Consider the following 11,998-nt stretch of genomic DNA (forward strand, 5'->3'; position numbering starts at 1 on the left):
ACGCTTCCATTTCTCTTTCAAACATCCAAGATTTACAACTTGGGCAGGGCAAAAAAAAAAAAGTTACACAGATCGACGGTAATTTAGTGTATTATTTTTCTTTTTTCTTTCTTTTTTTTTGGTACTGGGGATTGAACTTGGGACCTTGAACTTTCGAGACAGGCGGCGGAACCACTGAGCTAAATCTAAATCCCGGGCGTAGTGTACTTATTTTTAAGGAGAAAACTTTGACCTGTGGTTACTTTTTATCAGGGTATTGATTCAAAACAGGAAAGAAGAGATAGAAAACTTGGTCACTCCGTTTAGCAGTTTTCTCAGACTGGAAACGTTTACACGAGGCTGCACACAGACAGGACAGCCTGAGCCAACTTACCACATGAACCATCTTGAGATATCTGGCGTATCTGGGGTCCTCGGCCACAGTCACGGTACTTTCTGACAAAGCTTCACTTTCCTGGGCTCCAGAGTCCTGTGCATTGCTGGGCTGTAGAGAATATTTTGCGTAAATCTTCAGACAGTTCCCAAAAGGGGTCCGTCGTGTTACTTAGATGCTTCTCTTTATAATTACAAGGCAATAGATATCAGAGGTCATATTTCTAAATTTAAATACCAGTACTTCAATTATGGGATATACAGTTTTAAATATCTGTGGACAGTTAAATATGACACCAGAGGAAGTTACACTGGAACACCAAGAACACCGTTCCTTAAAATGCAAATATATTCATGGCATTAAAATTTTAAATTTTGTTTTGCTTATATCCAGGATGACAAAACATGTGGTATATGTGGATCTATTACTTTAATAAAACTTTTAATAAAGCCAGTGAAACTATTTGCTCAATTGCACAACTCTAACAGACAGAGAATGGGTTTCCTGTGTAGCTACCGTCTACGCTACTGAACTCCTTTTTGTTTGTTTTTTGGGGGTGAGGGGGTTTGAGACAGGGTCTCACTATGTAGTTGAGACTGATGTGGAACTCCCTATGTAGCCCAGGCTGGTCTGGAACTCACAGAGATCCTCCTGCCTCAGCCTCCCAGTGCTGGGGTTATAGGTGTGCGCCACCATGCCTGGCTTTGAGCTCCTCCTGCATTACACCATCTTACTCTAAGCAGACATGGCCACTCTCACTTTTTAGGAAGCACTGCGTAGCTTTTCAAATGAAACTATTTAGTTTTGTACATTTTAGCCACTGACAGAAGTACTATTAATGGTAATACTATCCAAGAGCAGTTAAGATTAATCACCAAACACTTCTTACAAATACACTGGGGATGATGTTTTTTCTAGATGAAAATGCACCTATTATACAGGCAGCTCTCTCTCTGCATGGAACCATGTTAGCTGAGGTGCAAAGCTAAGACCACTTATACACAGCATTTCATTTTTTTCTATCAAACTCGACTTTCAGAATAAATTTACTTTTGGGAATATCAGTATCTTCACATGTTAAGAGGGATTCCTTTAACAAGTAAAATAAATTTTATATCTATCCATCTAAAATGCAGATAAATTAATAGATATCCTCAAAATTTTATGGTCTTTAGGACATGAATGTGAGTCACATTAAAGGTTTTCCTCAGATTTTTCAAACATAAGCTAAATCTGTCAAAAACTCTGAAGCAAATAAAACATCCCCAAATCTTTCTGGTTTCTCACACTGTACTGTTAATGTTATACCAGTGAGTACACTCCCACACGAATATATACATATAATTAAGTGCAAACAGTCTAAAACACTGTTCATTCAATTAAAAAAATACAAACAAGCTCTAAGTGTGTTTCTAGAAGATTTACGGCCGCAAAGTCACAGAGCAGCAGGACGTGTGGAGCGAGGGCGACACCCCAGCCTTGCAGGGCTCAGGGCCACGGGAGCTCACGTCCCCGGTGACCGACCTGTGAAAGCCTCGCTCGTCTCTCAACTGCCCTTCATTTCACTCCCAAGGTAACCCTAGCGGGGTAATTGGACGTCTCACTGAGAAGAACGAACGATCTGAACCGTGAAATTAAAGCTGCAGGAAAACCAGGATACAGACTTTCAGTTTCTGATTCACATATAGATCAGTGGCAGTGACAAATGGGTGATTTTTTTAATGCAAAAATATCTGAGAATTGTCCGTAGCATCAATGGAAACTCTGCAAAGCAAAAGGTACGCTCGTTTCATAATATTTTACATACCACATACCAAGAACAAGGAAGAAGGAATGCGTAATAATGCGCTGAACAGTTATTTTATTAAAGCTGAGTGACAAAACTTTATTACAATTTTTAAGTGGAGGAAGCCAACAGAGCTTGGTAAATCCTCTGAATGAATTAATGCCCAATTTTAGAATAAAACTGTCGGAGATACAACAGGTGAATCTGAATTTGCAAAATAAATTAAGAAATTCAGGAGGGCAGGGGTATGGGGAACAAATAAGAACCAAGACATATCATGCGAAGGTTCGAGATCCTAACGATGAGTGTAACTGTATTGTTTGCTTTAAACGGACCAATAAATTTCATGGGGGGAAAAAGAAATTTAGCTGTGACTTCTAATAATCTCTTTGAATCTTAACTGGGTGAGGATCAACACAACTGCCTAAAAGTTCTAAAATACATTGCACTCAAAACACTTGAAAATTAATATTCTAAGACAGATTCATCTAAAACATTTACATAAACCTATATATAAGCACTATATATGAGCACTGTATAAAGAATAATCTTGAGGTAAAAAGAAAATTCTTTTTTTCTTTGGAGACAGGGTCTCGCTATGCAGCCCAGGCTGGCCTCACACTCACAGCGAACCCCTGCCTCAGCTTGGAAATACCTTTGTAATATCCTTCACAGATCCCTCGTTTTAGGAGAAGGTGGTAATGATCACCATCTTGCTACGAAAGTGTTACCCTTTTCTTTAACTTCCTCCTTCCAAGCTGTCCCTTAGCTTACTTGGGCTCAGCCCAGAACGCGCCCGTGTCTCCGGAGCCTGAGGACATACCTGGGCCTGCTCCGGAGCGGCTTCAGAATGGGACCTGTGTGTGACGCTGCTGACGCTCGACGGAGACGCTTCCAACGTCACCTCATCGAGGCCGGGGATGGACGACAGCTGAAGAGAGGAAAGGAGAGGGCGCTCGTGTCAGAGGAGACGAGCAAGTCTGGAGCCCGAACGCTCTGGACAGGTTTGTGACAGCTCATCTTTAATTCTCTGTCATAAGCAAAACTGGAAAGACATTCGCAAGTAAAATACTCTTAATGTTTTTCTCAAATATAATTTAGCTATTAACTACTCTCCCGAAAATTATTTTTAAAACACAGCGAATGCTGGTGACAGGTCAGACCCCGGCCCTGGCTCTGCACTCAGCTCTCCCTCCTTTCTCAGCCCCTCTGCGAGTCCACCTTATCACCGATGGTGCAGGGGGATATTTTTTTAAAAAAAATATTTTTCAGTTGTTGTAAAAAGATGTTTACTTAGAATACTTTACTTTTCAAAAGTGCTCAGCAGCACACACTTTAAGTTTTCATTATCTGGGATGTGCAGAAAACTCTCACTGTCCATCAAGGGTACGTGGTGCCGGGCGGCGCTGGGCCTGTGGTGATTCCCGCGACTCGGGGCACCAGCAGCCCGGGAGTTCAGAGCCTACCTGGGCAACACAGTGCAACCCTGTGTGTAAAGGTGTGGAAAAGGTGTGTAACTGGTACTACAGACGGATGGTTTCTCATACCTAAAAACGGCACATCCTCGGCCCGTCCACCTGAAAGTTAAGGACTCGGGTTGGACTGGCCGGGCCTGTGCACACCCTGTCTTCCACTCTATCCTGACACCCAGTGACACCTGCCTGTCAGATACCTGGCTAACTTCAGAGCTGAACCCTGCAGCCGTGGGACAAAATAACGTTAACGCACCTCGGACCGTGGGCTCTGACTCCACGAGGACGCCCCACACGTTCCACAGGACGCAGGTGCACGACAGAGCTAACGGGCACCGAGGTAGGAGATCTCCAGGGCAGCGCTCACCGCGAGCTGCTGACCGATCCTCCTCGGCACAGAGGCTGGGCCCAAGCCTGCGGGCCGGAGAGACTGCTGGGAGAACAGCCAGTGTGCAAGGCCAGGGAGCCCCGTCTCCCCCCAGAGCGGGCGTCAGAAAAGCACAGCTGCACCAGTCCAGAGGAGACGCAGCCCTGCAAGCCTAAAGCTGCTACTCTCATTTCTTCCTTCTCGTAAGTACTGAAGAACGAGGATTTTAGGGTCATTTAAAAAATTTAAGTTAATTTACTCGATATAAAAAAAGGCACATTTTTATGGATTGTCTTTTCTTTGCTAAAAGGATTGAATCACAGAAGTGTAGTGTTTCCTTTATGAACGGGGGAAAAACAAATGTACAAATGAGGGGAAGAATAAAACAAAGTTAAAACATGTTACTGGTATTTGCCAGACTTTAGGTCTTCCACAAGCGGCCTTCTGCTTTTCATAGTCAGCGCTCGCCACCTCCGACACCGCACCGACACTGCCCTTGGCCCTGAAGGTGTTCGCAGAGTAAAGCAGTGGAGCCTGCCTGAAAGGCGGCTCTGCACAGCTGCAGTTTTAGGTGATCGTGACATTACGCAGCTAGTAAGCGGCCACTACTCTAACAGCCACGGATGGAAGGGACTGAGCGCTCGGGGTGACTCGTTACGCCCTCTGTGTTTCGGTGTGCATGGTTCACAATAAACACTATTTCCCTGTAATTATATTAAATCCTTAAGGACACCATACTGTACCACTTCACAGATGCGCGAGTTAAATTTAATTCATTTCCAAGTGCAGCTGAAGTAGGACTGAGGGTGTTGTACGTATATCAAAGTTCACACTATAAATGTTTTAAAAATACAAACCTTTGCATCTAAAATGTTGAGAGTTGTTTCAATTTGTTGGATACGAAGAGAGAGGTTTGCCAGTTTCTGTAGAAGAAAAATTAGAGCCATGAGGATAAAGCACTCAGTTAAAACTGTCAAAAACAACACGCAGGGCAGACTTAACAATAATACAAACTGTTAAGTATCTGTCATTTTCTAATAGCCTGTCTTGTTTATATGAGCAAGAATGGGAGCTCAAGCATTCTCTTTACTAGAATGTTCCACGGTTATTAATAAAATATCACCAGTTTTTAAAAATTTAGTTTTAGTTCAGCAAACTCATTACCAGAGCAATCATTAATGGGGCGACAACAGCTCAGCCAGAACAGCCTTCCGTGCTGCCGCTGGGAGAGGAGCTGCGACCTCAGGCTCAGTCCTGCTCCTGACAACGGAAGGCACCGGCCGGCCTGCCACGGGAGCTGCCTGCAAGTCACTGAGCTAACTGCACAGGCACACACACGTGCCCCAAATTCTAACTTCCCCGGTTTGAAGAGTAAAGGGGATGACACTGGAGGATGGCCAATTCACTTTGGAAAGAATTTAGAGAAAGAAGGAGAGTACATAAAAAGCAGAGAAGCAACCTAGCACCAGAATTCAAGTCAAACTGGAACAAAGAGCTTCCAGGCTCCTTACCTGCTCTAATTACAAGTACCCGCACACACATACACGTCTCCCCACTCTCTGAGTTACTTTTCTCGTTGCTCAAACAAAAAGACACGGAAAGGTTTATTTGACTCAGTTGGTAGAGGTTGCAGCCCATGGCTGGCTGGCTCCAGGGCAGGGTGGCGTGGCAGAGAAGAAACAGTTCATGGTGGGCACAAGAAAAGCAAGGAAGAGACCTTCGCAGCTTCTTTCTGTCCTTTTCATAGTTTATCTAGGCTACTGGGATCGGGGCGGTGTCAAACCAATCAGTGGACTGATTTAGTAATCACATCCTTAACGCAGCATCTCACACTCTAGATCCAGCCTGATGAGGCTTTAGGGAGACATCTGGACATAACCCCAACATCATTCATCCCTGGACCCCCAAAGACTCATGCACATTCCTTTATGAAAAGAAAAAAAGGCATTTAGTCTATCTCCAAGAATTGCCCAAGTCCTCACAGTTTCAGCATTGCCAGAAAGTCCAAGTCTAAATGAAATTTAAGGCAAACTCTTAGCTGCAAGCCCTTGTACAAATGAAAAGAAAGTTGAACACTTCCAACATTCAGTGGCACAAGGTAGACATTTCCATCCCAAAAAGTACAAACAGGGAGATACAAAGGAATGGGACCACAGCAAGCCCAAAATCCAGCAGGACAAATGTGAAGTCCTGCAGCTCCATGTGCAGAATCCAAGGCAATCTGTGTAAGACGTGAGCTCCAAAGGGTTTGGGTGGCTCCGCCCCTAAGGCCCTCTTCCAGCGGCTGAAGGCCCCATGGCTTCTCTCTTGAGCCAGCTCTGCTCCCTCCTTGCAGTCTTCCTCAGACGGTCACACGCCTGGCTTCTCCAACCTTCCGCGGTCTCCAAGGCACCTCCCTCTTCACACGCACACGTCACACACTGCTCTCTCAGGGGCCCCCTGCCTGGCCTCCCAGGCCTTCTTCTCAAATCTGGGTGGCAGCCTCCTGACCCAACGCTTGCATTCTGCACGCACCTAAAAGCAGCGGCGTGTGGATGACGCCGAGGTCTGTCCCCGGCTGGAGCAGTGGCCGGGCTTCCTCCTCTCTTAGCTGCGGGGGCTGAGGGCCTCTGAACCAACTTCCAAGAAACAACTTCTCCAGGCTGCCACCATTCTGGAACATGGTGCTCTGGGGCTCTCTTCTCAAAACAAAGTCTTTCATCTTTGCAACTCTGAGGCCTCAAAGGCTCAAGTCAGGCTGGTTTTTGTGATGGCCTCAGTTCATCTTTTCTGGTGTCTTCTGATATACTTGGCTTTTTCTTGCTAGTCTGTTCAGCGACCAATTTCTGTGTCCCATTTTTGCAGGTCATAGCTTTACTGGAGCTTCCTTTCTGGCTAAACTCATAACATTTTGAATCACTCTGCTGGGCTCTTAACTCTTGATTCTCACAGATCTGGCTGAAAGCCCCCAACAGTAGCTGTGTCACTGCCTCAACATTAGCCTGCCTTGAAATTTCTTCTGCCAGATTAATTAGTCCACTGCCCTTAAAAGTTTCTGGACATGAACAAGATGCAGACAAGCTTTTCTGCCAAGGCATAACACACACTGGCATCCAACAGCCCATGCAGTCTTATTCCCAGCAGAAACCTCCCAAGCCGGGTCTTTTTTGGCAGGATTTCTGTCAGCCTTCTGGTCTTGTGAGCTTTGACCAGAATCTCCCATCATGGTCCGCCTAAGGCGCTCCAGCTGCACTTTTTTGGCCTCAAGCCTTCCCACAAGCCATTCCCAAAGGCTCTGGAACTATGCCGTCAGGTACAGTCACAGCAACGACCCCGCATCTCTGGTACCACACTCAGTCCGCCCATCTGCAGACAGAAATCTGACCAGGTGAAAAGCCCTTCCCAAGGCTAAGGAAAGTGGGTGACAGGTGAGAGCTAGGAAGGCCATGTGTGAGAGCGCAAGAGCTCGGCTTTCATGTCCCCAGGTAGAGCAACATGGAGAGAAGCCGCGTCCACTGGGGCCAGGGAGGGAGGGAGCCTGACTACCCCTGAGCACGCAGGTGACGCAGGTGACACTGGGCACTGTGTGAGCCTCCATGCTCCACTCCAGCCCCCAGCACTGGGCCAGGCGCTGCCACCTTGGCCTCTCTGGGTAACCCAGCACCCAGGGCGGACTCAGGGCCAGACCAGGCATCAGCTGCCCAGGCCCACAGCCACGCTCCACATGACCAGGAGACCTCGGTGCCAGCCTAGACCAGGGTCCAAGCTCCAGGCCAGTGCCAAGGACCAGGCCTGACCCCCAGACTCAGGCTCTAGGGCTGTCACCGTGAGCTCGGGGCTGTCCTGGGCTACACAGTGAAACTCCGTCTCAAATAAACAATCCAAATCAATAAATTAAACAAAAAGGGCTGGAGGTATAGCTGCTCAGGGCAAAGGTCTTGGGTTCAATCCCCAGGACAATAAATAAATAAATAAATACTGCAAAACGTTGACAACAGAGACTCAAGACACAAGTAAATGAAAAGATGTGGATATAAAGTGGAAGAATTAATATTCTCTAATTGTCTAGATGCTCATGAGGCTGAATCAGGAGGGTCTCAGGTTCAAGGCCAGCCTAGGCAACTTAGTGAAATTTTTTTTGAAAATAAAACACGAGGGCCGGGGATTTAGTTCAGCGGTTCGGTGGCCTGCCTCGCAAGCGCCAAGGACCCGAGTTCGATCCCCGGTACCACAAAAAAAAGAAAGAAAATAAAATACGAAAGGGCTGGGGATGCAGCTCTGAGGTAGAGCTGTGCAAAGCCCTGGGCCTCACCCCCAATATGGAAAAAGAAACAGAAAGGAACAGCAAAGGAAAAGCCCATGCGACCCAGAGTGACCTGCGGGTTCAGTGCACTCCCTATCAAAATCCCAATGGCATTTCTCAAAGAAATAGAAAAAACAATCACAAAATCCAGAAGGAACTACAAAAATTTAAAAGAATCAGCAAAGCAATCTTGAGCAAAACAGCACAGCCGGAGGCCCCACAGTGACGGCCAGCAGGCTCCAGGCAAAGGCGCCAGGAGCAGGCGGTGCGGGAGGAGCAGTCTCGTAGGAAACACTGGGAAGTGGGCATCCACACGCAGGCAAATGAGGCCCTCACCTCACCCAGACGAAAAGGCAGCTCTAGATCGGTCACGGGCTTCAATGTTAGGGTCCGAACCAGAACTACCAGGAAAAAAGAACCACGGGGGCCAGCTCTGATACCGGCGGGGGCCTCGTTTCCGGTGTGACCCCAGATGCACGCCAGCACCTGTAAAGGCAGACAAACGAGGCGCCATCAAACCGGACAGCAGGCGCGGCGAGGCTGGGCGGAAGTGTGTGCAGATCACGCAGCAGCCAAAGGACAACACCTGACACGCACGAGGACCCGAAGGGCTCACAGCAAGATGAGTGGCCGCGTCCTGACACCGGCATCAGCCTGCAGGCGTTTTTGCTACTGCTTCTTGCTTTGTTTATGGCACTGCAGAGGGACCCAGGTTCTCACTCGTGCTAGGCAAGTGGCCTGCCCAAACTACAGCCCCACCCATTCCTGGGTGAACCACCTAACAGACAAAACAATGCTCCAGAGTTCTAATCGTGGTGGAAAAGGCCCAAATCACCTCTTAGGTGTCAGAATGACCACTACTGAAAAGATAAAAATAACAAGGAATCCTTGTACACTGCTGGTATAAGTTAGTACCGTGCATCCTTGTTGAAAAAAAATATGGAGATGCCTCAAAAATAAAGCATAGAGGTATGATTATAAAAGGCTGTATGACTCAGCCTTTTCACAGCTGGGTCTGTACCCAAGGACATGACAAAGGTAGGGAGGAGAGACGGCTGCAACTCCATATTCACCACAGCATTATTCACAAGAGCCAAAGATGGAATCAACCTAAGTGTCATCACCCAACGAAAGGATAGAGAAAATGAGGTGCATGTACACTGTGGAATACTATGCAGCCACAAAAAAGATGGAACGTCATGATGTCTGAGCGACAACACGGATGGATATGGACGATATTATGTTGAATGAAATAAGCCAGGCACAGAGACACATGTATCACATGATTTCCCTTATATGTGGAAAAGAAAAAATAGAACTCATAGAGCAAAACGGTGCTTACCTGAGGTTGGCATGAGGATAGGAAGACAGGGCACATTTCAGGCAACGGATACGAAATTTCAGTGAAACACAAGAAGTAAGTTCAATGTAACCTGCGCATCAGGGTGACCAAGGCAATGACAATACAGTGCATCCCTGAACACTGCTGGGAACAGCTTTTAAGGTGAGAGTTCTTATCACAGTCATACGTGAAATAAGCCACACATTAGTTTGACATAAGCCACTCCATGATATGTAAAATTATGAACGGATCATATTGTGCACCATAAAAATCATACAATTTGACAGCTAAGACAAATACTGTATTCTTAAAAAGGAGAAAAGGCAAGACTATCTTTAAAACTTCACATTCTTCAGCGCCTGCCTTGCAAGTGCAAGGGCCTGAGTTTGATCCCTGGCACCAAAAAAAAAAAAAAAATTCATGAGTTTTTCGGTCAGCAAATTTTTCTTTAGGGCTGAAAGGAGGACTAGGGAACAGCGATGCAGCGAAAATAGTTGCGGGGAGGCTGAGAGAGGAACACAAAGGGGTTGGAGGCCAGCTGCAAGGCTTCTGTCATTTATAGGTGAGGGTGGTGATTTACCGACCTAGTGCTCCAGGCTCTCGGCCCTTTCCTAGGTGGGCGGACTTGTTCTTATTTCTTAGCCCACTGATGAGGAACCGTTTGCTTCCTTCTGCTACCATCACAGGTCACCCTTTCTCCAAATATTCTCCACCCTACGGAGTACATGGGGGGGGGGGATGTTGGTTTACCCCTTGCTTCATTTAAAAATGCGCATTAGTGAGTGTCTGCAGTGCGTGATGACTGTGTTCTTTGTGAAGCTTACTGACTGGCTTTTCTTCAGTCGGTCCTACTTCCTGCTGGGAGAAGGAGTCTTAGGATAAAAGTCGCTGGACGCGGGCACCTGATGCGTGGGGTCTGGCCACCGAACTGAGCCCGACTACCACTGGTCACCTCTTACGCTCGCTGGGCTCAGTGACAGGACAGAAGAGATTCTGACTACTTTGGAAAACAACACTGGGTGCCCCGTCCCACGATTTATCAGTGACACCCAGCACAACCTTACTTGCCAAAGCCACGGCACACAGTGCTCAGAATGCTCAATCCACTACACCTGGGAATTATCTAAAGGTTCCAACATTTCCTCTTCTTTCTTTCTCCTAAGTTCAGTTTCACCTTGTGTTTCTCATTGTCTTCCTAGGCTTTCAAATTTTAAAACATTTTATTTATTTAATTGCAATAGTAGGGACCCAACCCAGGGTTTTTTTGGCTTTCTAAAAGACAAGGGAGGGCTCGTTGGATATGATGGGTAATCCTTAACTGGGTACTTAATCCTCACAAGTCACTTGCAAAAAGAAGTTTTATTTCTGTGATGATATCTGATATCAGACTTATGTTTTAGGTCCCATCCCTTTACCATCTTTATTTTCTTTTGTTTTTGTGTCTGTCTGTCTTTCTTTCTTTCTTTCTTTTTTGACACAAGGTCTCGCTGTGTAGTTCAGGCTGTCCATGAACTCACTATGTAGCCCAGGCTGGCCTCAATCTCGCAGCGATCCTCCTGCTTCAGCCTCCTGAATGCTGGGACTACAAGCATGAACCGCCATGCTCAGTCTCTTTCCCATTTCGAATCAAAGAATATAAAATAACTTAAATGCCAAATGTAAATCTTTCCGGAGGAGAATAACACATTTCAAAGTAAAAAGTGCCCTCCGCTGTGACACTTTCCTTGGTTCTCCTCGATCCCCTGGTCCCCGCGGATGAGGCGCAGTCCCAGGCGTGGACGCAGGGGCCCGATCCCTGGCGCTCTGCAGGTTCTCCTGCCGACCGGGCCCGGGACCTACCTCCTCGCACACCGTAGAAAAGCGGTTGAGGAACTGCACGGTGTGCACCACAAACTGGTTTAGAAATGCCACCGTCCTTTTCTGCTGAATCGCCGGCACCTGCGTCGTGTAAAACAAACAGGGTTGGCGCGGGGACCCGGGCGCCCTCCCGTCCTCCTCCCCGCTGGCCGGAAGCTCAGCTCCCTCTCACGAACCTTAGTCAGGTCTAGGCCCGACCCCATGAGCGGGAGCCCGTCCTCATCCATCTCCGGCGCGGGCGGGGCACCCCAGCTCCCCACACACCCCGCCCCGGCGAAGCCCGCCCAACCCGGAAGCGGAGCCCGAAGCCCCACCCCGAGACTGTCCTACCGGAAGGAAGCGCCGCCGTTCGCCAAACATTGGGCGGCTTCCGGAGGGCTCGCCCCTTCGCTCCGCATGCTGGGATTTGTAGTTCGGGATTCGGTTTGTGACGTCTGCCTCCTGGGCTTCAGAGCTAGGAACACGTCTGGTGTTGGAGCGGTGAAACCAAAACATGTGGGGAAGGAAAGGAAAAGAAAG

At 47.4% G+C, this 11,998-nt stretch overlaps 1 protein-coding gene across 1 annotated transcript in view; it reads right to left on the minus strand.

Annotated features, from left to right (window-relative positions):
- Positions 1–11,786, minus strand: part of Washc3 (WASH complex subunit 3) — a 30,759-nt gene extending 18,973 nt beyond the window's left edge. Inside the window, exons 1-6 of the mRNA XM_010631360.3 lie at positions 11,656–11,786; positions 11,462–11,560; positions 8,617–8,766; positions 4,856–4,921; positions 2,983–3,090; positions 374–484 (exon numbers count right to left, since the gene is read on the minus strand). Coding sequence (XP_010629662.1) covers positions 374–484; positions 2,983–3,090; positions 4,856–4,921; positions 8,617–8,766; positions 11,462–11,560; positions 11,656–11,706 — 585 coding nt within the window. The 5' untranslated portion in view covers positions 11,707–11,786. The remainder of the gene's footprint in view (positions 1–373; positions 485–2,982; positions 3,091–4,855; positions 4,922–8,616; positions 8,767–11,461; positions 11,561–11,655) is intronic.
- Positions 11,787–11,998: the final 212 nt, after the last annotated feature.

The sequence above is a fragment of the Fukomys damarensis genome, unplaced genomic scaffold (genome assembly GCF_012274545.1).
Source record: "Fukomys damarensis isolate Sample0158 unplaced genomic scaffold, DMR_v1.0_HiC HiC_scaffold_15, whole genome shotgun sequence".
NCBI classification, from domain to species: Eukaryota; Metazoa; Chordata; class Mammalia; order Rodentia; family Bathyergidae; genus Fukomys; species Fukomys damarensis.